The sequence below is a fragment of the Acanthopagrus latus genome, chromosome 18 (genome assembly GCF_904848185.1).
Source record: "Acanthopagrus latus isolate v.2019 chromosome 18, fAcaLat1.1, whole genome shotgun sequence".
Taxonomy (NCBI): Eukaryota; Metazoa; Chordata; class Actinopteri; order Spariformes; family Sparidae; genus Acanthopagrus; species Acanthopagrus latus.
In genome coordinates this window covers 28,020,624-28,044,909 of record NC_051056.1, presented here as the reverse complement: position 1 = coordinate 28,044,909, position 24,286 = coordinate 28,020,624, and the positions used below count along the sequence as shown (strand labels likewise).

At 41.9% G+C, this 24,286-nt stretch overlaps 2 protein-coding genes and 1 long non-coding RNA gene across 3 annotated transcripts; 2 read left to right on the top strand and 1 right to left on the bottom strand.

Annotated features, from left to right (window-relative positions):
- Nucleotides 1–1,206: 1,206 nt before the first annotated feature.
- LOC119008074 lies at nt 1,207–9,074 on the bottom strand. The gene is made up of 9 exons (XM_037078115.1): nt 9,032–9,074; nt 8,579–8,905; nt 8,112–8,471; nt 7,851–7,946; nt 3,335–3,667; nt 2,840–3,196; nt 2,542–2,634; nt 2,395–2,441; nt 1,207–2,305 (listed from the first exon to the last, which is right to left on the bottom strand). The coding sequence occupies exons 1-9, from the start codon at nt 9,072–9,074 to the stop codon at nt 2,168–2,170; spliced, it is 1,794 nt and encodes a 597-aa protein (XP_036934010.1). The 3' UTR covers nt 1,207–2,167.
- A 1,606-nt stretch (nt 9,075–10,680) lies between these two features.
- Nucleotides 10,681–23,811, top strand: LOC119008072. Its single transcript, XM_037078112.1, has 18 exons — nt 10,681–10,787; nt 10,940–11,266; nt 11,367–11,726; nt 11,906–12,022; nt 12,123–12,169; nt 12,259–12,392; nt 12,722–12,740; nt 14,640–14,732; nt 16,559–16,676; nt 17,287–17,420; nt 17,540–17,854; nt 18,014–18,910; nt 21,900–21,963; nt 22,087–22,419; nt 22,561–22,911; nt 23,010–23,141; nt 23,294–23,340; nt 23,429–23,811. Exons 1-18 carry the CDS (start codon nt 10,745–10,747, stop codon nt 23,561–23,563), a joined length of 3,666 nt encoding a protein of 1,221 aa, XP_036934007.1. The 5' UTR covers nt 10,681–10,744; the 3' UTR covers nt 23,564–23,811.
- Nucleotides 15,661–16,671, top strand: LOC119007107. The gene is made up of 3 exons (XR_005071018.1): nt 15,661–15,783; nt 15,907–16,233; nt 16,313–16,671. It is a non-coding gene; the product is annotated as an uncharacterized LOC119007107 (long non-coding RNA).
- Nucleotides 23,812–24,286: the final 475 nt, after the last annotated feature.

Below are 24,286 nucleotides of genomic sequence, written 5' to 3'. Positions count from 1 at the left end.
CCATCTTTCCAACCTGAACACACGACACAACCCCAGCTGCAAGCTTCTGTTTCATGCTGGGTTTCTACGACTGACACTGAAACTAGACACAAAAAAAATGATTTGATCTTGATTTTCCACTTCATCTGACGCTCACTCATATTGTTCAGCAGTTTAGGAAACACACACACGTCACTACATGAAATGTAGATTAAACTTGTTAGGTTTGTGTGTCAGGAGGAAAGAGACACAACATGGCACGTTTCTGTGTTGTTCCTCTTTGGTGTGTTGCCTTCAGACATGATTATATTTATTGACGTTTTAGCTCGATTAACAAAAATACTAAAATAGCCGAGAGGTGCCAATATTTAATGATTCATGGGGTGTGATGTTGTCTTAACTTGGATGTTGATTAACTTACTACACTGAAGTGACGAGGCCTGCTGAAGCTGCTGTAGATGTGAAGTTCCGGCATATTTTAGATGAGGGACCAACATTTGTAAGTTGGATATTCTTAATAAGGACTCAAATTGTGCCTATTTGTGACAATCACCTGATATGTTTCATGGGGAGTTGTGCCACCTCCAGCAACGTTTTCATTTTAAGCCAGACCATTATGTCTTCCTAAATATAACCAAGTGTTTGTGCCTTAACCTAACCAGAGAACAGTGTTGTGACAGAAAATGGAAAACAACAAATTTGTCTGGTCAAAGTTCTCTGTGGTTTTCACAGAAACGCTCTTGTATGTAGGAAATGAAATGTGGCTCGATTCTCTGTGGTTTGCTTCAACACAAAGCCTCTGTGTGTTCAGAGGACATCAGTTTCATTAGGGAGTGTTCACATGTAACATTTTATCCCCAGCAGACAACATATTGACATGAGGTAGCTGTGTATCACTCAGACTGTGTACATTATCAAAAAATATTGATCAGAGTTTCTGTAGGAGAGCTCCAGCTTTTCAGTTGTCTTGGTAAATAACAGCGTTAACAGCCAGTGTTTCTGTAAGAGGACATGTTGTCAACATGTCTGTGGACATTTATATCGTCATCTATCAGGAAGTAACTTCATCTGAACTCACTACAAATACTACACAAAGTGTTCATACGCTGTGAGAGCCATGTGGAACTGTGAAGCTCAGAAACTTCGTAACACACAAGTTTTTGTTCAAGTTAAATACCAGCTGGATTTCAGTGATTGTGGCAATAGATATAACCCAAACTTGTTTTACACAGTGTGTTATATTTATTGAAGCAGTTTGTTACATGTTGTGTCTCCGAACGCACAATAACAAGAAAAAGTACAACAACAATCAGAGAACTGAACAACAGTCTGATCTGATCGGATCTCTGGCTGGTTCTGGATCAGGGTACACTGGATCATTTCTGTGCATCCCTGCAAACTTTATGCTCAATCTTACAATCTAAATTTTACATCTAAAGTGTTTCCCACTCTCACTAATAACCTGATCACTGTCGCTGTACTCATGTTGCAAGTTAAAGGGTAATTCCACCAATTCTACATATTAAAGTGTGTTTACAGGGCAGTGCTATCGTGTATCTTCAAAGAAGTAGCATGAGTCTTTGTGGCTCCAGAGGAAGCTGCTTGTAATCTGGTACACTGCTTCTAGTGATATCACTCACTGGCTATTGTATTGTGAAAAGGAAGAAGAATGAGTGGAATTAAAGAGGTGTTCCCCCTCGGTACGTTTGTATTGATTTAGATTATTGGTTTTGTCTTTAGTACAAACGCTTTATTTCCAAACCTTAAGCCTACATTTACCACAATGCAACAGCCACTGAGTGATATTAGTGGAGGCGAATCATCTGGTAAAATTTCTCTGGAGCTTCAAAAGGTCTTAGATGACTTTTCTCACATATGCAGTCGAGACCTGTAAACATAATTAGATGGGTTACATTGGTGGAGCTGCCCTTTAAGAATTCACCTTAGAAGAATGAGGAGAGATTAAACATGACATGCAACAAATCTTCAACCTTACGTCAGCCCACTTACCCTGCGATGTAACTTTTAACTGTGCACATTTGTATAAAAGAGACTCCTGTCTGCAGTAGTTTCCACTCAGTAAGGTGTAATGTGTATATAAGCTTTACCTAACAGCCTCTACTAGCTACTGTATGTAAACCCACTGAGCTCTAAATGGACTGACATCAACCAAACTCATCATTTGAAGTCACTGATCCAACCCAAAGGTCTTGACAGCAGAGTAGATCCTCTCTGTCTCTGCTGCTTCTGCATGCTTCATCACACCTCTGTCAGTTTTCATCACGGTGAAAACAGCCGCAGAATAAAGTCTCATGTCCACATCTGTCTGTGAAAATACACCAGAAGACAAAGTTAACACAAAACTAACAATCACAACTGTTTCAGTGAAGTTAATCCATCATTTAAATTCCTCACCTGTTGACTTTTTTGACCACCACTGATTTTCTGCCCGGCAACAGCAGCTGGATTTTGAAACAGAATGTATATATTTAACAGTAAATCAAGACGGAGTAGCTTTAATGTTATAGTGCTGTATAGAGAACGATGAGTAGCTTCTATTACCTATGAAAAGGTAAATGAGGAAGGCTACAACAACCAGACTTATAGCCAAGACAGCACACAGCAGATAAACAAGAGCATCAGCCATACTGAGTCCTGAAACATTATCAAAAGGAAAAACCATAGAAAATGACCAAAGGATGAAATCTGATCTTGTTTCATGTTACCTGCTTGTTACCATTAACTATCTAAAATATAAGAAAAAAAACCCTCAGTGGTTATTTTTCATAGATTTTATTTGACTTGTTGTATAACTTGATACTTAAATGTTCAAATGTCCTAAACAACAAAACAAAGATACCTTCAATGTCCAGTTTTGTTCCATTTCCAAACAGAATCTCTCCACATGTGGCCACAGCGCAGTAATAAGTCCCAGCATCAGAGGAGCTGACGTTCTTAGAGAAGCTGTAGACACATTTCTGTGGAGATCGAGCCTCGAGACTTGTCTCACATTCAGCACCACTGTTTCCATGAGCGTAAATGAAACTGGGCTCAGATTCATCTGATCCGGCTCTGAACCAGAACACACTGTGATTTCCTGGACACGGTTTGTTCTGGGAGTCAGAGAGGACTGAACACTGCAGAGTCACTGAGTCTCCTGGACGGACCGGATCAGATGGAGGGAGTTGAATGACAGCGGTGACATCAGGTTCTGGTCCTGGGAAATAAAGACGTGTGTGTGTGTGTATATATATATATATATATATATATATATATATATATATAGATAGATAGATAGATAGATAGATAGATAGATAGATATGTAAAGTAAAGTGCAGTTATAAATTATATTTACCTTTAATTCTTAGAAATGTTCCTTCCACAAATGTCATGTGGAGGTTCTTCACTGTTACACAGTAGTAAAGTCCAGTATCACTTAACTGTGCTTCACTAATATGCAGAAGAAATGTTCCATCGCCTTGTTTTGCTGTAATACGAGGAGTTTTGTTCACACCATCAAAATCAAAGCTGTGTGTTCCTCCCAACAACTCAGGCATGTTTCCAGAAACCAGCCGGATCCAAAACAAATTAAATGTTGAAAGCAAAGAGTCGTGACGGACACAAGTCAGAGTCACATCATGTCCGACTTCAACAGTCATCATCTCAAAGTTCAGATCATCTGTGCATCCTAAAGATAAAATGAAATAGAGCAGTGATCAACAACAGATAGATTCAGATGCTCCCTGCTCTAAACTGATGTGTGAATATAATAAACCTAAACTACATGTGGAGAAAAGACTTGACTACTTACGTCCGACTCTGAGCATCAGCAGTGAATAAAACACGATCAGCATTTTGTTGTTGATTCCCTTGAGACAGCAGTTAAATCAGATCGTACAACAGGAAGATTCATCTTAATGTAACGGCATCGAGGGGGAGGGAATCATTTCAGAGCAGTCTGATTGGCTCCTCGTTACGATGTAGTTTCAGTGAACCACCACAGTGGAAATAATATCGACCTCTTTTCCAACCTTGAAACACAAACAGAACTAACAGTAAACTTCTGTTTAGTGTTTGGTGGTGGGTTTTATTGGACTTTGACTTTTAATCTGACACTGACTCTACTGATGAAGATGTTGAGGAAACACACTCCCATCACCCTAAATGACATGTGTCAAGAGAGTTCTCTGACCACAAGGACAAGCATTGCATAAACGACACACTTTGGTGAAAAGGTGAGGACGTACATGAAGGTCCACCCACACAGATGTCATCACACACGTTGTTTATAATTAGACCTTTGACAGAACTGTGTGAGCATTGACAACCTGCATTTCGCTGACATACCCTCACTGTTCCTTTATCGGTATACGTGTTTATGATCCTCAACAGGACGTCAAGTTTAATGACATCAACATGTCTTCACCCAACTCCCACCTGATTTAGGGTCGAATCAGACAGAGTAAAAGATAACACGTGTCGGAGGGCAGGACCGGGCCTTTAAATAAGGGTGCTGCATAAATATATCACGCCATCATGTGTAATACACTCACAATCTCTCGTTTGAACTCACCTGCCCCTGAAAGCACCACAGCCTCATTCAGTGTTCAGGTCAGAAATAACAAACACGCAATGTTGGATCACATTTTTCAAAATAAAAGCACCAAAACTACTAAGCTAGCTCACAAGGAATCACAGTTTGCCTTAAAAGAAGTTCAGCTGTCATTAAATGAAGCTCTTGCCAAAGTTCAGACAGAAACATTATTCTATCATGATGTCATTCACTCCGGCACAGTGGAGAACTCAGACTCTTTGTGCCTTGTTTTGGGTGGTTTTGGTCACAGACGGAGCTCATATTCCAGGATTTCTTGATTATTCCAGGCGTCGTAATACACACGATTATTATTCATGTCAACGTTGCACAGCTGTGCTTGTACTCGAGCATGAGCGACCATGTTTCTTCCAACCGTGCCAGGGCCAACAAAGTGTATCATGCTTGAGAGAAAGATGTACCTAGCCATTTCTTTCAGTGGTACACAAAGACATTTTTAAGAAATTCAGATGCTTAACATCATCGATGATGACCCGCCCCTCTGCCTGTCACTCACATAGGCAGGAAGAGCACAGCGTCCATCCTCTACACTCGCTTCACTTCTCTTCAGAGGGCTGCTGAAAGTCAGCAGCAGAGCGACGCTCTCACACTGGCACAGAAACACATTCAGCTGAAGGCAACTGAGAGTTTCTGAACTATGTTAAACCACAAAATAACACAGTACAACACAACACACACTGACAGACACAATCTTTGTATCTATAGGGCCTGCAGTGTATTTGTTGGACCGGTGTGTTGTGGTCTGTGGTCTTCATCAGGGTCAGTACTGTTGACCTCATCGGTTTTTACAAGAAAAGCTCCAACTGTGAAATAGAGTTTCAAACAGAAGCTCTTCATGTTCTTTGTTTTTCAGCTTCGCACTTTCCAAAACAGACGCACAAGAACACACATTCACGGTCACCACTGAGAAACAAACGCTGTGTGGAAACTGAAGCATTGTTGTGGTCGGGCTTCAAACTGAGGTGAGACTCTTCTGCCTTTCTCACTGACTCGTTCAGCCTCATGAAAGTGGCCTGTAACACTTCAGTACATTCCTTTTATGGCCAGTGTTTAATATCACAACAGCTTTAAAAAGGGGCAGTAACAAGAAGCAGGACGTTTGGAGACACTCCTACTCGGTCACGCTATGTCACGATCGCCTTCAACTCAGTTTTCGGCCCTTCTGATTGGTCGTTCTTGTCAGAGGGGGGAGGTGCTAATCACTCACTGATCTGTTCAACAAGACTTCTTAAATGCAAGAGAACTGACATGAAGTCTGTCTGATTAACAACAGGTTTCACATGTGTGCTGAAGTCTAAAGTGAAGGACAGGAATCAATAAACTGATATAATGATTGTATGTTTCAGTACAACTGATGTGTACTATTGTAAATCTCTGTTGTTGTAGCTTTAAATACCCAGTTTAGAATCAGTAGTTGTACTGTAATGAGCACATTAACCAGCAAATAAAACCAAAACTTGTCTTTTGTTCAACTAAAATTAGCCTTCTGAAACCTGTCTCAGCTCTTCCCGCGCTACGTATCCTGTTGAGGCCCGTAGTCAGGTCCTGTTCTGAGTAAACAGCCTTGGTGGTCGGTCAAACAGTCGACTGCAGCCTGTAGCTGTCAGTGCAGCTTGTTGCATGTGGCTTTGCTCGTTCTCACAACAAGATGTGCAGAAGAGCTTCACAAAGTGTTGTAGCAACAGAACGAAGGAGGAGTTCATTAAGTTTAGAGGTTTTTCTCTCACATTATTCATGCACAGTATTTTTTTATCAGTGCATTTCTCTGAGGAAAGATTCATCGTGACTAAAACATAAAAGTTTCCACAAGTGTTTGTCTACAGTTGTGGTGAACAGACACACAGCAGTTCACTGTCAAAACCTCAAAATGTTGGTCTGACACGTCAGTTAGACTCCAGTACTGCAACACACTGATGGACTGATAATCTATTTTAAAATGTGATACATTTACCAGATTTAGAAGCAGGGACACATAACTGAGAATTTGTTGCAGACAGAGTTCAACAAAGTTTATTAATATTAACTCAGCCGCTCACTAAACTTTAAGTATTTAAGGGAGTCTGATTCGATTCATGTTGATGTTTCAGCCTGAATCTCTGACACGTGTGTCATTTACACACAAACACTATCATATATCTTGCAGGATAGTGAAGTGGAGGCAGCTAGTGAACACTGCAACACTTGATTTGACCACAAGGAAAGTGAAAAGACAAATGAAGAGGAGAGAGTCGCCGCAACACTGTGTGTACTCTGTTGGTAGAGCAGCTCACCACAACCAGCACCACCTTTCTCTACAGGCAGAGTCAGCTGCTCTGCAACTGTGTTCAGAGGACCTCAGTTTGATTAGGGAGAGTTCACATGTGACGTCTTATACCCAACAGACAACATATTGGCAAGAGGTAGCTGTGTATCTGTGTGTATCCCCCAAAATACTGATCAATGTTTTAGTGGGTGAGTTTGTTTTTGTTCAAGTTAAATACCGGCTGGATTTCAGTGATTCTGGCAAGAGACAGGAAGACAGGAGTTTTGTATTTATTGAATCAGCTTGTTACATGTTAGTAGAACTGATCAGAAATCAGTGTTCTTCTCTAATTTCTGATCAGATCCTCTGATATCTGAGCCATGTAACATGTCAGGACCTTCACTGATACATTGGAGCCTCTGGAGACCACAAACAGCACAAGAATGTAAATATAATGATCGGAAGAGTTTATCACCACATTCAATGTTTTTCTATGTATCTATTTAAATCTAACTTGTTTCTACAGTTACATGTGTATATTACATATATAAGCTTTACCTAACAGCCTCTACTAGCTACTGTACATAAACCCACTGAGCTCTAAATGCACTGACATCAACCAAACTCATTATTTTAAGTCACTGATCCAACCCAAAGGTCTTGACAGCAGAGTAGATCCTCTCTGTCTCTGCTGCTTCTGCATGCTTCATCACACCTCTGTCAGTTTTCATCACGGTGAAAACAGCCGCAGAATAAAATCTCATGTCCACATCTGTCTTTGAAAATACACCAGGAGACAAAGTTAACACAAAACAAACAATCACAACTGTTTCAATGAAGTTAATCCATCATTTAAATTCCTCACCTGTTGACTTTTTTGACCACAACTGATTTTCTGCCCGGCAAAAGCAGCTGGATTGTGAAACAGAATGTATATATTTAACAATAAATAAGGATGGAGTAGCTTTAATATCTTGTTATAGTGTTATATAGAGAACTATGAGTAACTTCTATTACCGTAAAGGAGGAAGGCTCCAACAGCCAGACTAGCCAAGGCAGCACACAGCAGAAAAACAAGTAACGGTTCCGAGGAACTGGTTGCTGAAAAATCATCTAAAGGAAAAAATAAAGAAAATTACGGGTAACATTGATTGTGTTTAATGTTCCCTCCCTGTCATCATTAATTGTTTAATACATAAGAAAAATGCTCATTAGTTGATTTTCATAGATTTCATTTGACTTATTGTATTTAATGTTCAGATTTCCTTAATATGTTACCTTCAAATTCCACTTTAGGTCCATTTCCAAACAGAATCTCTCCACATGTGGCCACAGCACAGTAGTAAGTTCCAGCATCAGAGGAGCTGACCTTCTTAGAGAAGTGATGAACGCAGCTTTTCTGAGTGTCAGATCTGTCTTCACATTCATCGCGTCTGTTTCCATCAGTGTAGAGGATGTTCGGATGAGATTTATCTGATCCGACTCTGAACCAGAACACATTGTGATCTCCTGGACATGTTTTAGTCTCAGAGTCAGAGAGGACTGAACACTGGAGAGTCTTCAAGTCTCCTGGACGGACTGGATCAGAGGCTGTCGGCTGCTGAACAACAGTGTAGTTCAATGTCCTCTGACTGTTTCCTGTGTGATGTTTCAGTTAAGTTAAAGAACATTAACACAATGAAGCTGAAAGTGGTTAAAGTGACTCCAAAACATTGTAAAAAACAGATCACAGATCACATTTTCACCTTTTAATGATAAATAGGTTCCACTCCAAAAATTCTCAGTCCACTCTATGACTGCACAGTGATACATTCCATCGTCTTCTTCAGTTGTTCTCAAAATGGTCAGTTTACTAATATTCTTCTCAACTTTCAGATCCAGTCTAGAGTCAGAAAACTCTGGTCCGAACACAGGGTTTATATGTTTCCTAAATGTTACAATTAATTTCAGATCATCTCCGACACTCTGCTTGTACCAGTAAAGACGTTTACTGCTCAGGTCATCTAAAGGCAGAACACATGAGAAGGTCACAGATTCACCAAGTTGAACTGTGGTCACTGGAACCAGAGCATCTAAAAGACATTAAAATTAAAATAAATAAATAAAAGATAATAACACTAACCACCATACTCTACATCTAGTTTGCATTAAGTTACTTGAATTATAAAATATAATCGTCGTGATTCGACAGCACTTACATCCTTGATGAAGGAGAAGCAGTGTAACGCAGAACACGATCATCTTGACACACTGACTTTATGAGGAAGCGTGTTTGTATTTCAGAGAATGAAGGTGGTGACGTGGTCAAGACGCTCAGACCATCTAATGCTTCTGATTGGTTATCACAGAATATACGAAGTGCGTTTCCTGCCACAAACATGTCGTCCTGCTCTACGTGAACACTGTTACCTCAGTCTCTCTCGTGCACTCACGAAACTGTTTGATGTTTTGACAGATTCTCATTTGTTTGCATTTCAAGAATTATGCAACATTTGTTCTCAACTTGAAATGGTTTTCAATTTCTATCCATTTCTGCTAACATATCCCTCTCTCAGATACCAGATACCACCTGTCACTTTACCTCATAGTAACACAGACAGTGATTAGACTTCCAGTGTGACGCTTCACAAATCAGAGGCTGCAGATTCATCAACATCAGAATCACAGTTTAAATCTATGTACTGGTTTGGACGTATAGTTTCGCGAAATGAGTGAGGTTGTGCCACAATCATACCTGGGGCCTCCAAGACAGAACAACGAGCAGAGCAGAGGGAAAGTTCAGCGATAATGTTGCCTAGTGGAGGTAAATGAACAGTATGTTTGCCCATAAATAAACCCTTCAGCTAAGAATGGCAGTCTGGTTGCTTAAGTTCTACCCTCGCCAATTTATCGTCTCCAAAATGTTAATAAGCGTGGGTAAACATTGATCTGGGTGCTGTATCGTAGGCAACTGGACTTGTTTAAGTTTCTTGAAAATGTTTCACGTTTCATCCAAGAGGGTTCTTCAGTTCCAACTAACTGGAGGGGACTCTGTGTGGGAGTGTCCTTACAGAATCGTTAGGGTCACTTGTCGGTCGTTGAGCCAACTGGATTTCATGTTGGTTGCTATGGCTAGGTGAGCCCAGGTATGAATGGTTGTTGTCTATCTGGGGAGAGAACTCAGTGCAGCATTGTAGGTGGGTTATCCAGTAATGTCTTGGGTAACCTACTCTGTTCAAAGACGGTCGTTCCTGTTCGACATCGATGGATTCCTTTACTCCTCTTCTTTACATGGCTGTTCTGCCTTTGTGTCCGCCAGCTCGTTGTTTCTGATGGCTGACTCTGATGCTCTGATGAGATCTACCACCGGTATCTGTTCTGAAGTTCCTCAGAGTTCAGTCACTTCGGCTGGGACATCCTTCTCTGGTAGGGTCAGCTCTCTGTTGGACAAGTTTTTCACCCACTCCTCTTGTATGTCCGGATTTAGATTCAACACGACCTGGATGACTGAGAGATCCTTACACAGCCTCACTCCAGTCACTAAACTAAACACCCCAACCAACAGATGGATTTCAATGGTGTTGACGTTGATCAACCAGCAGGCTCCAATTTGAGAAGTGTCGCACTGGAGCTAAATGTATTTGTTTAATCACTGTCTGTTTTACTCTGAAGCAAAGTGAGAAATGGTGTCTGGTGTCTGAAGGATATATTAGCAGAAATTTATACAAAATGAAAGTTCGGTGAGTGCATGAGAGAGAGCGGTAACATGCTCCACATACAGCAGGACAACATGTTTGTGGCAGGAAATGCACTTCGAATGTTTATTCTGTTATAACCAATCAGAAGCATTAGATGGTCTGAGCGTCTTGAACACGTCAGCACCTTCACTCTCTGAAATAGGACAAGTTTCCTCATAAAGTCAGTGTGTCAAGATGATCGTGTTCTGCGTTACACTGCTTCTCCTTCATCAAGGAAGTAAGTGCTGTCGAATCACGACGATTATATTTTATAATTCAAGTAACTTAATGCAAACTAGATGTAGAATATGGTGGTTAGTATGATTTTTCAACATTACACTCTAATTTTTAGTCACTGATTAATCTATCGTACATTTTAATTTCTTTTAGATGCTCTGGTTCCAGTGACCACAGTTCAACTTGGTGAACCTGTGACCTTCACATGTGTTCTGCCTTTCGATGGGTTTTCCAGTGAACGTCTTTACTGGTACAAGCAGAGTGTCGGAGATGATCTGAAATTAATTGTGGCACTGATGAAACATACTAAACCTGTGTTCGGACCAGAGTTTCCTGAATCTAGATTGTATCCGAAGGTTGAGCAGAATATTGGTAAACTGACCATTTTGAGAACAACTGAAGAAGACGATGGAATGTATCACTGTGCAGTCATAGACTGGAATAAGAATCTTTGGAGTGGAACCTATTTGTCATTAAAAGGTAAATATGTGATCTGTTGTCTACAATGTTTTGGAGTCACTTTAACCACTTTCAGCTTCATTGTGTTAATGTACATTAACTTCACTGAAACATCACACAGGAAACAGTCAGAGGACATGGAACTACACTGTTGTTCAGCAGCCGACAGCCTCTGATCCAGTCCGTCCAGGAGACTTGAAGACTCTCCAGTGTTCAGTCCTCTCTGACTCTGAGACTAAAACATGTCCAGGAGATCACAGTGTGTTCTGGTTCAGAGTCGGATCAGATAAATCTCATCTGAACATCCTCTACACTGATGGAAACAGACGTGATGAATGTGAAGACAGATCTGACACTCAGAAAAGCTGCGTTCATCACTTCTCTAAGAAGGTCAGCTCCTCTGATGCTGGAACTTACTACTGTGCTGTGGCCACATGTGGAGAGATTCTGTTTGGAAATGGACCTAAAGTGCACAGTGAAGGTAACAATCAGTTAAAGTATCAATGTATACAATAAGTTAAATAAAATCTATGAAAATCAACTACTGAGTGTTTTTCTTATGTAATAAACAATTAATGATAACAAGGAGGTAACATGAAACACAATCATATTTTGCCCTTTGGGGATGTTCCTGTTTTTTTCCTTTTGATAATGTTTCAGCACCCAGTATGGCTGATGCCCTTATTTATCTGCTGTGTGCTGTCTTGGCTATAAGTCTGGTTGTTATAACCTTCCTCATTTACGCCATGAAGAAAAAAGAGTCTGGTTGTTCCAACGGTAATAGATACTACTCATAGTTCTCTATATAACACTATAACATTAAAGCTACTCCATCCTTATTTATTGTTAAATATATACATTCTTTTTTTAAATCCAGCTACTGTTGCCGGGCAGAAAATCATTTGGGGTCAAAAAAGTCAACAGGTGAGGAATTTGAATGATGGATTAACTTTATTGAAACAGTTGTGATTGTTACTTTTGTGTTAACTTTGTCTCCTGGTGTATTTTCACAGACAGATGTGGACATGAGACTTTATTCTGCGGCTGTTTTCACCGTGATGAAAACTGACAGAGGTGTGATGAAGCATGCAGAAGCAGCAGAGACAGAGAGGATCTACTCTGCTGTCAAGACCTTTGGGTTGGATCAGTGACTTAAAATAATGAGTTTGGTTGATGTCAGTGCATTTAGAGCTCAGTGGGTTTATGTACAGTAGCTAGTAGTACTTTTGAAATAGATACATAGCAATAAATTGAATTTGTGGTTGAACTTTTGCGATCAATGTATTTACATTCTTATGCTGTTCGGGGTCTGCAGAGGCTCCAATGTATCAGTGAAGGTCCTGACATGTTACATGGCTCAGATATCAGAGGATCTGATCAGAAATTAGAGAAGAACACTGATTTCTGATCAGTTCTAATAACATGTAACAAACTGATTCAATAAAACAAAACTCCTGTCTTCCTGTCTCTTGCCAGAATCACTGAAATCCAGCCGGTATTTAACTTGAACAAAAACAAACTCACCCACTAAAACACTGATCAGTATTTTGGGGGATACACACAGTCTGACTGATACACAACTACCTCTTGCCAATATGTTGTCTGTTGGTTGTAAGACGTCACATGTGAACTCTCCCTAATCAAACTGAGGTCCTCTGAACACAGTTGCAGAGCAGCTGACTCTGCCTGTAGAGAAAGGTGGTGCTGGTTGTGGTGAGCTGCTCTACCAACAGAGTACACACAGTGTTGCGGCGACTCTCTCCTCTTCATTTGTCTTTTCACTTTCCTTGTGGTCAAATCAAGTGTTGCAGTGTTCACTAGCTGCCTCCACTTCACTATCCTGCAAGATATATGATAGTGTTTGTGTGTAAATGACACATGTGTCAGAGATTCAGGCTGAAACATCAACATGAATCGAATCAGACTCCCTTAAATACTTAAAGTTTAGTGAGCGGCTGAGTTACTATTAATAAACTTTGTTGAACTCTGTCTGCAACAAATTCTCAGTTATGTGTCCCTGCTTCTAAATCTGGTAAATGTATCACATTTTAAAATAGATTATCAGTACATCAGTGTGTTGCAGTGCTGGAGTCTAACTGACGTGTCAGACCAACATTTTGAGGTTTTGACAGTGAACTGCTGTGTGTCTGTTCACCACAACTGTAGACAAACACTTGTGGAAACTTTTATGTTTTAGTCACAATGAATCTTTCCTCAGATAAATGCACTGATAAAAAAATACTGTGCATGAATAATGTGAGAGAAAAACCTCTAAACTTAATGAACTCCTCCTTCGTTCTGTTGCTACAACACTTTGTGAAGCTCTTCTGCACATCTTGTTGTGAGAACGAGCAAAGCCACATGCAACAAGCTGCACTGACAGCTACAGGCTGCAGTCGACTGTTTGACCGACCACCAAGGCTGTTTACTCAGAACAGGACCTGACTACGGGCCTCAACAGGATACGTAGCGCGGGAAGAGCTGAGACAGGTTTCAGAAGGCTAATTTTAGTTGAACAAAAGACAAGTTTTGGTTTTATTTGCTGGTTAATGTGCTCATTACAGTACAACTACTGATTCTAAATTGGGTATTTAAAGCTACAACAACAGAGATTTACAATAGTAGACATCAGTTGTACTGAAACATACAATCATTATATCAGTTTATTGATTCCTGTCCTTCACTTTAGACTTCAGCACACATGTGAAACCTGTTGTTAATCAGACAGACTTCATGTCAGTTCTCTTTCATTTAAGAAGTCTTGTTGAACAGATCAGTGAGTGATTAGCACCTCCCCCCTCTGACAAGAACGACCAATCAGAAGGGCCGAAAACTGAGTTGAAGGCGATCGTGACATAGCGTGACCGAGTAGGAGTGTCTCCAAACGTCCTGCTTCTTGTTACTGCCCCTTTTTAAAGCTGTTGTGATATTAAACACTGGCCATAAAAGGAATGTACTGAAGTGTTACAGGCCACTTTCATGAGGCTGAACGAGTCAGTGAGAAAGGCAGAAGAGTCTCACCTCAGTTTGAAGCCCGACCACAACAATGCTTCAGTTTCCACACAGCGTTTGTTTCTCAGTGGTGACCGTGAATGTGTGTTCTTGTGCGTCTGTTTTGGAAAGTACGAAGCTGAAAAACAAAGAACATGAAGAGCTTCTGTTTGAAACTCTATTTCACAGTTGGAGCTTTTCTTGTAAAATCTGATGAGGTCAACAGTACTGACCCTGATGAAGACCACAGACCACAACACACCGGTCCAACAAATACACTGCAGGCCCTATAGATACAAAGATTGTGTCTGTCAGTGTGTGTTGTGTTGTATTGTGTTATTTTGTGGTTTAACATAGTTCAGAAACTCTCAGTTGCCTTCAGCTGAATGTGTTTCTGTGACAGTGTGAGAGCGTCGCTCTGCTGCTGACTTTCAGCAGCCCTCTGAAGAGAAGTGAAGCGAGTGTAGAGGATGGACGCTGTGCTCTTCCTGCCTATGTGAGTGACAGGCAGAGGGACGGGTCATCATCGATGATGTTAAGCATCTGAATTTCTTAAAAATGTCTTTGTGTACCACTGAAAGAAATGGCTAGGTACATCTTTCTCTCAAGCATGATACACTTTGTTGGCCTTGGCACGGTTGGAAGAAACATGGTCGCTCATGCTCGAGTACAAGCACTTTATGTTTTTATTCTTAAAAATGTAATCGTACATTGTGTGCGTTTTTCTGACTTGAACACCAAATGGGGCTGTAGTGTTTTCAGGGGCAGGTGAGTGCAAAAGAGAGTTTATCACATTATCGTGTGATACATCCACAACTGATATTCAGGAATTACTACACTGTGTCATTTATGTAGCACGCTTCTTTAAAGGCCCGGTCCTGCCCTCCAACACATGTGTCTTCTTCCCTGTCTGATTAGACTTCCAGTAATGTGGTAGATTGGAGAAGAATCATTGATGTCATTAAACTTGACGTCCTGTTGAGGATCATAAACACGTATACCGATAAAGGAAGAGTGAGGGTATGTCAGCTAAATGCAGGTTGTCAATGCTCACACAGTTCTGTCAAAGGTCTAATTATAAACAACGTGTGTGATGACATCTGTGTGGGTGGACCTTCGTGTAAAACCTCCCCTTCAAACCAAAATGTGCTGTTGGTGCAATGTTTGTCCTTGTGGTCACAAAACTTTCTTAATACATGTCACTTAGGGTGTGTGTTTCCTCAACATCTTCATCATTTTAGTCCAATGAAATACTGGTGTGTCTACATGAAAACCCACCACGAAACACTAAACAGAAGTTTGCTGTTAGTTCTGTTTGTGTTTCAAGGTTGGAAAAGTGGCCAACATTATTTCCACTGTGGTGGTTCACTGAAACTACATCATAACGAGGAGCCAATCAGACTGCTCTGAAATGATTCCCTCCCCTTTGATGGCGTTACATTAAGATGAGTCTTCTTCTAATACGATCTGATTTCACTGCTGTCTCAAGGGAATCAACAACAAAATGCTGATCGTGTTTTATTCACTGCTGATGCTCAGAGTCGGACGTAAGTAGTCAAGTCTTTTCTCCACATGTAGTTTAGGTTTATTATAGTCATACATCAGTTTAGAGCAGGGAGCATCTGAATCTATCTGTTGTTGATCACTGCTCTATTTCATTTTATCTTTAGGATGCACAGATGATCTGAACTTTGGGATACTGACTGTTGAAGTCAGAGATTAGGTCACTCTGACCTGTGCCCACCAGGACTCTGGGCTCTCAACTCAGTTGTTTTGGATCCGGCTGGTTTCTGGAAACATGCCTGAATCGTTAGGAATATTTAATTTTGATTTTGATGGTGTGAACAAAACTCCTCGCGTTAAAGCAAAACAAGGCGATGGAACATTTCTCCTGTATATTAATGAAGCACAGTTAAGTGATACTGGACTTTACTACTGTGTAAATGTAAAGAGCCTTGACATGACATTTGTGGAAGGAACATTTCTGAGAATTCAAGGTAAACATCAGTTATATCAGCAATTCATATATTTAGATGTTTTAAATGTATATATAAAGATGTCACATGTTTCATTAAGTTACCAGGACCAGAACCAGATGTCACCGCCGTCATTCAACTCCCTCCATCTGATCCGGTCCGTCCAGGAGACTCAGTGACTCTGCAGTGTTCAGTCCTCTCTGACTCCCAGAACAAAACATGTCCAGGAGATCACAGTGTGTTCTGGTTCAGAGACAGATCAGATGAATCTAATCCCAGTTTTATTTACTCTCATGGAAACAGTGGTGCTGAATGTGAGACGAGTCTCAAGGCTTGATCTCCACAGAAATGTGTCTACAGCTTCCCTAAGAACGTCAGCTCCTCTGATGCCGGGACTTATTACTGCACTGTGGCCACATGTGGAGAGATTCTGTTTGGAAATGGAACAAAACTGGACATTGGAGGTATCTTTGTTTTGTTGTTTAGAAAATTCAAATATTCAAGTGTCAAATTATACAAAAAAATCAAATAAACTCCATCAAGGTCAACTATTGATTATTTTCTCATGTTCTTTGTTTTTCCCTTTTAATAATGTTTCAGGACCCAGTACGTGGTCACCGACAGCTGATGCTCTCGTTTATCTGCTGTGTGCTACTTTGGCTATAGGTCTGGTTTTTATAGCCTTCCTCCTTCACTGTTACAACAGTAATAGAAGTTACTCACAGTGTTACAGTTCAGGTTATAATTGAGGACCCAGACGCAGACCTTACACGGGAGGCAAGATGGGCGGGGAACAAAAGGCGAGCTATATTTTACCATAAGCTGAACAAGTACAAACCAAGGGAGCTAGACACAAAAAAATAGACAAAAAGGGACAAAAAGTACCAACAAAAGCAAAGTACAAAACATAGAAAAACTGGAAGCCAAAATAACACACCATAAGGAAGACAGAAGACACTAGAGTAAACACAGGGAACTTCAAGGGGGACATCACACAAAACACTAGGAGTGGAGGGATAAAAAAGATGAAATACAAAACATCCCGAATCATGACAGTACCCCCACCCCCTCAAGGGACAGCTTCTAGATGTCCACAAGACCATGCACAGAGTCCAAACAAAGCTGGGAGGGTGGAGGAGGGGGCCATGAAGGCTGAGACCCTCAGGAGACCGGGGACATTGGCTGGGACTCACTTGAAGCAGGTGGAGGTAGCAGAGGCTGGGACCCATTGGAAGCCAGCAGAAGAGACAAAGGCCCTCTAGATGCCGGTGGCCAAGAGGGCTGAGACCATCTGGAGGCCGAAATGTCGACTGGGAAACCAAGCAAGGGAGCTGTCAGAGAGACACTGGAAGTGGTTGGCCTGGGAGCCGACAGAGGATCGCTGGCAGCATTCGGCCTGGGAGCCGATGGAGAGACAGTGGAAGCGGTCGGCCTGGGAGCTGACAGAGGCTCACTGACCGTGGTCAGCCTGGGAGCCAATGGAGGATCACTGGAAGCTGTCAGCCTGGGAGCTGATGGAGGATCACTGGTCGTGGTCGGCCTGGGAGCCAACGGAGGATCACAGGAAGCTGTCAGCCTGGGAGCTGATGGAGGATCATTGGCCATGGTCGGCCTGGGACCCAATGGAGAAACATTGGAAGTGGTTGGCCTGGGAGCCGACTGAGAGACACTGGAAGCAGTCGGCCTGGGAGCTGACAGAGGATCACTGGCAGTGGTCGGCCTGGGAGCCACGGAGAGACACTGTAAGCGGTTAAATTGGGTGCTAACAGAGAAACTCTGGAAGCGGTCAGCCTGGGAGTAGACTGAGGATCACAAACACTGGTCGGCCTGGGAGCCGTCAGAGAGACACTGGAAGCAGTCGGCCTGGGAGCCGAAGGAGGATCGCTGGCATCATTCGGCCTGGGAGCCGATGGAGAGACACTGGAAGCAGTCGGCCTGGGAGCCGAATGAGGATCACTGGCCGTGGTCGGCCTGGGAGCCGACGGAGGATCACTGGCTGTGGTCGGCCTGGAAGCAGTTGGAGGATCACTGGCTGTGGTCGGCCTGGGACCCAATGGAGAAACATTGGAAGCAGTTGGCCTGGGAGCTGACAGAGGATCACTGGCAGTGGTCGGCCTGGGAGCTGATGGAGAGACACTGTATGCGGTTAGATTGGGAGCCGACTGAGGATCACTGGCCGTGGTCAGCCTGGGAGCCGACGGAGGATCACTGGCTGTGGTCGGCCTGGAAGCAGATGGAGGATCACTGGCTGTGGTCGGCCTGGGACCCAGTGGAGAAACATTGGAAGTGGTTGGCCTGGGAGCCGACGGAGAGACACTGGAAGCAATTGGCCTGGGAGCTGACAGAGGATCACTGGCAGTGGTCGGCCTGGGAGCCAACGGAGAGACACTGTATGCGGTTAGATTGGGTGCTAACAGAGAAACTCTGGAAGCCTGGGAGTAGACTGAAGATCACAAACACTGATCGGCCTGGGAGCTGTCAGAGAGACACTGGAAGCAGTCGGCCTGGGAGCCGAAGGAGGATCGCTGGCAGCATTCGGCCTGGGAGCCGATGGAGAGACACTGGAAGTGGTCAGCCTGGGAGCCGACTGAGGATCACTGGCCGTGGTCGGCCTGGAAGCAGATGGAGGATCATTTGCAGCGGTCTGCCTGGGAGCCGATGGAGAGACACTGGAAGCGGTCGACCTGGAAAGCGCCAGGTGGTCTGCCGACTATAGAGCTGGGGCTTCAGGCAGGCACAGATCGGAGGTGTTGACCTGGTGCGGCTCCAGGGTGCTGGACAGCAGAGAAGACAAAGTCCTGGGCAGCAGCAAGTAACAGCAGAAAAGGGCTCCAGACCTCAGGGAGCCAGGACATGGCTGGGAATGTTGACTTTTTTTGGGGGGGCGGCACCTTGTCGGCAACACAGGTTCCCAAGAGTGGGTCCACTGGGGTTTTGTTTGGTGTACAGAATGATGCACGGGCTGTAAGCAGGGTCACACGAGGGCAAAATATCAAAATCAAAACACAAGATGAAGTCAGAGAATCCCAGATCATGACACGTAGTTCTCTACACGACGCTTTAACATTAAAGTCACTCCATCCTTATTTATTGTTAATTACTCACATGTGAACTCTCCCTAATCAAACTGAGGTCCTCTGAACAAACTGAGTTCCTCTGAACACAGTTGCAGAGCAGCTGACTCTGCCTGTAGAGAAAGGTGGTGCTGGTTGTGGTGAGCTGCTCTAACAGTACTTGCGGCGACTCTCTCCTCTTCTTTCACATTTTCACTTTCCTTGTGGTCGAATTGAGTGCTGCAACATTCACTAGCTGCCTCCACTTCACTATCCTGCAAGATAATATGGTAGTGTTTGTGTGTAAATGACACACGTGTCAGAGATTCAGGCTAAAACCTAATAGGTCAATCCAGTCAGACTCCCTTAAAAACTCACAGAGTTTAGTGGGTGGCTGAGTTACTATTAATAAAATTTGTTAAACTCTACAAAAAATTGTCAGTTATGTGTCCCTGCTTCTAAATCCAGTAAATGTAACACATTAATTCTTTTTAAAATGCATGATCAGTATATTATTGTGTTGCAGTACTGGAGTCTAACTGGCGTGTCAGACCAACATTTTGAGGTTTTGAGAGTGAACTGCTGTGTGTCTGTTCACCACAATTGTGTACAAACACTTGTGGAAACTTTTTTGTTTTAGTCACAATGAATCATTCTGCAGAGAAATGCACTGATAAAAGAAAATACAGTGCATGAATAACGTGAGGGAAAAACCTCTAAACTTAATGAACTCCTCCTTCGTTCTGTTGCTACAACACTTTGTGAAGCTCTTCTGCACATCTTGTCGTGAGAACGAGCAAAGCCACATGCAACAAGCTGCACTGACAGCTACAAGCTGCAGTCGACTGTTTGACCGACCACCAAGGCTGTTTACTCAGAACAGGACCTGACTACGGGCCTCAACAGGATACGTAGCGCGGGAAGAGCTGAGACAGGTTTCAGAAGGCTAATTTCAGTTGAACAAAATACAAGTTTTGGTTTTATTTGCTGGTTAATGTGCTCATTACAGTACAACTACTGATTCTAAACTGGGTATTTAAAGCTACAACAATAGAGATTTACAATAGTACATATCAGTTGTATTGAAACATACAATCATTATATCAGTTTATTGAGTCCTGTTTGTGGATAATCAGACAGACTTCATGTAAGTTCTCTTTCATTTGAGAAGTCTTGTTTAACAGATCAGGGTTGGGATCGGTGAGTGATTAGCACCTCCCCCCTCTCTCAAGAACTACCAATCAGAGGGACTGAAAACTGAGTTGAAGGTGATAGTGACATAGCGTGACCTGCTGACTTTCACCAGCCCTCTGAAGAGCAGTGAAGTGAGTGTTGAGGATGGATGCTGTGCTCTGCCTGTGAGTGGCAGGCAGAGGGGCGGGTCATCAATGATCATGTAAAACACCAAAAAAATGGCTGAGTACATCTTTCTTTCTAGCATGGTACACTTTCTCGGCCCTGGCTAGGTTGGAAGAAATACGGTCACTCATGTGCGACCAAAAGCATGTGAGCACAATGCAAATATAATATAATATAATATTAATAAAGTATATCTATCTATCTATCTATCTATAATAATACATATTACGACACCTCGCACAATCGAGAAATCCAGGAATGTGAGAGCCATCTGCAACCGAAACCACACAAAATAAACCACAAAAAGTATATGTTATCTGCTGTGCCGAAATGAATGACATCATGGTAGAGTAATCTTGGTGTCTCAGTTCTGGCCAGAGTTTCATTTAATGATGGCTGAAATTGTTCTTTTAAGGCAAACCATGATTTTCTCCTGAACTTAACTAGGTAGTTTGGTGCTGTGATTCTGAAAAATGCAATCGAACACTGCGTGTTTGTTGTTTCTGACTTGAACACTGAGTGAGGCTGTGGTGTTTTCAGGGGCAGGTGAGTTCAAACGAGAGATTGTGAGTGTATTACACATGATGGCGTGATACATCCACAACTAATGTTCAGGAACTACTGCACTGTATCATTTATGTAGCACCCTTATTTAAAGGCCCGGTCCTGCCCTCCGACACGTGTGATCTTTTACTCTGTCTGATTCGACCCTAAATCAGGTGGGAGTTGGGTGAAGACATGTTGATGTCATTAAACTTGACGTCCTTTTGAGGATCATAAACATGTATACCGATAAAGGAACAGTGAGGGTATGTCAGCTAAATGCAGGTTGTCAATGCTCACACAGTTCTGTCAAAGGTCTAATTATAAACAACGTGTGTGATGACATCTGTGTGGGTGAACCTTCGTGTAAAACCTCACCTTTTCACCAAAGTGTGTCGTTTATGCAATGCTTGTCCTTGTGGTCAGAGAACTCTCTTGACACATGTCATTTAGGGTGATGGGAGTGTGTTTCCTCAACATCTTCATCAGTAGAGTCAGTGTCAGATTAAAAGTCCAATAAAACCCACCACCAAACACTAAACAGAAGTTTACTGTTAGTTCTGTTTGTGTTTCAAGGTTGGAAAAGAGGTCGATATTATTTCCACTGTGGTGGTTCACTGAAACTACATCTTAACAAGAAGCCAATCAGACTGCTCTGAAATGATTCCCTCCCCCTCAATGCCGTTACATTAAGATGAATCTTCCTGTTGTACGATCTGATTTAACTGCTGTCTCAAGGGAATCAACAACAAAATGCTGATCGTGTTTTGTTCACTGCTGATGCTCAGAGTCGGACGTAAGTAGTCAAGTCTTTTCTCCACATATAGTTTAGGTTTATTATATTCACGCATCAGTTTAGAGCAGGGAGCATCTGAATCTATCTGTTGTTGATCACTGCTCTATTTCATTTTATCTTTAGGATGCACAGACGATCTGAACTTTGAGATGAAGACTGTTGAAGTTGGACATAATGTGACTCTGACTTGCGCCCGTCAGAAGTCTTTGCTTTCAACATTTAATTTGTTTTGGATCCGGCTGGTTTCTGGAAACATGCCTGAGTTGTTGGGAGGAACACACAGCTTTGATTTTGATGATGTGGACAAAACTTCTCGTATTACAGCGAAACAAGGCAATGGAACATTTCTTCTGCATATTAGTGAAGCACAGTTAAGTGATACTGGACTTTACTACTGTGTAACAGTGAAGAACCTCCACATGACATTTGTGGAAGGAACATTTCTAAGAATTCAAGGTAAACATCATTTATAACAACACTTTATATATTTAGATGTTTCAAATTTATATATAAAATAAATGTTTCATTAAATTTTAAATTGGCGTATTTAAATACTATTATTTTCATTAAAGGGAGTAAAACATCTTTATTTTCCAGGACCAGAACCTGATGTCACCGCTGTCATTCAACTCCCTCCATCTGATCCGGTCCGTCCAGGAGACTCAGTGTCTCTGCAGTGTTCAGTCCTCTCTGACTCCCAGAACAAACCGTGTCCAGGAAATCACAGTGTGTTCTGGTTCAGAGCCGGATCAGATGAATCTCATCCCAGTTTCATTTACTCTCATGGAAACAGTGGTGCTGAATGTGAGACGAGTCTCGAGGCTCGATCTCCACAGAAATGTGTCTACAGCTTCTCTAAGAACGTCAGCTCCTCTGATGCCGGGACTTATTACTGCGCTGTGGCCACATGTGGAGAGATTCTGTTTGGAAATGGAACAAAACTGAAAGGTAAAGATTCCCCCCAAAAGATCTATAATAATCATTCATTCTGATCTCTTCAGATCCAGAAAGACTCTTATTATTTTCTCCTTTTCATGTTGTCTCAGGACTCAACATGTGGGATTTGCAGATGGCCACTATAGTTGTGTTTCTGCTCCGTGCTGCTCTGGTGATAAGTCTGATTGTGATTTCCTACCTGAGTTACACCATGAAGAAGAAATCTTGTGGTTGTTGCAACGGTAACACAAGTTTCTAATACGTTAATCCATCAAACAGCATATTGCAAAAAGCTAACTTAACAAGATTTACATTGAAATCTCAATAAAAAAATCTAAATCAACAGACAGCATATTTTTTTAACATTATAATATTATGCTGTTTTTTAATACAGATGCTGTCGTGGAAACAAATGCCAGTGATGGTCAGCAAAGTCAGCAGGTAACAAATGCAAAAGTTAAAAAGTCATTAGCAAATGTAAATCTTAACATTTGTCCTCTCATGACATTTTTTCTGTATCTCTGCTCAGAGAGATGAAGAGTCGTTGACTTATTCTGCACCGACATTCACCAAGAGGAAACCTCGCAAAGCAGACAGAAAGACAGTAAAACCAGCAGAGGCAGAGACGACCTACTCTGACATCAGGACTTTTGTTAGAGATTAACAATCTCAGCTATGGATTTGCTTATTCAACACAGTATAATTTGGAAAAAAGGTACAGCTGCACAACAATTTCACACCTGATATCGGTAACAAGATTTTATTTGGATGACCTGAAAATTCTCTCATTGTGTCTGTCAACTTCTCTTGTATGTCTCAGTGCAGCGTAAAAATAATGTTTTTACAGTTGAACGAAATCGATGTTTTCTGTTTATGCTTTATGTGTTTCTGAACAACTTTTTTAACAACAGTTATTAAAAGAAGATACCAAATCCGTATTTACTTTAATTTGCACCATTTTCAGTTTCCTTGTTTGTTTTATTTCATCATTGTTCATATTCAGTTTGTTTGCCATGATTAATTTGTTTTTAAAAATCACTGCAGTAATAATCACTGCAGGATGCAGCTGACATAAGAAAATTCGATATGTTATATTATTTTGTTAAAGTTTTTAAAATACATGATAGCTTATCAGCGTGCAGTACTGGAGTCTAACTGTCCTTCACTTTAGACTTCAGCACACATGTGAAACCTGTTTGTGGACATTCAGACAGACATCATGTAAGTTCGCCTTCATTTAAGAAGTCTTGTTAAACAGATCAGGGTTCAAACCAGCAAGTGATTAGCACCTCCCCCCTCTGACAAGAACGACCAAACAGAAGGGCCGAAAACTGAGCTGAATTCAATCGTGACATAGAGTGACCAGGTAGGAGTGTCTCTAAATGTC

Excerpts from the sequence above, each read along its gene's own strand:
- LOC119008072 (XM_037078112.1), top strand. The coding sequence starts at position 10,745 with ATGATCGTGTTCTGCGTTACACTGCTTCTCCTTCATCAAGGAA. Across the intron at positions 12,023-12,122 it reads AGAGTCTGGTTGTTCCAACG|CTACTGTTGCCGGGCAGAAA; the intron begins GTAATAGATACT and ends TTTTAAATCCAG. Across the intron at positions 16,677-17,286 it reads AACAAAACTGGACATTGGAG|GGACAGCTTCTAGATGTCCA; the intron begins GTATCTTTGTTT and ends CACCCCCTCAAG.
- LOC119008074 (XM_037078115.1), bottom strand. The coding sequence starts at position 9,074 with ATGATCGTGTTCTGCGTTACACTGCTTCTCCTTCATCAAGGAT. Across the intron at positions 8,906-9,031 it reads GCTTCTCCTTCATCAAGGAT|ATGCTCTGGTTCCAGTGACC; the intron begins GTAAGTGCTGTC and ends AATGTCTTTTAG. Across the intron at positions 2,306-2,394 it reads GTGGTCAAAAAAGTCAACAG|ACAGATGTGGACATGAGACT; the intron begins GTGAGGAATTTA and ends GTATTTTCACAG.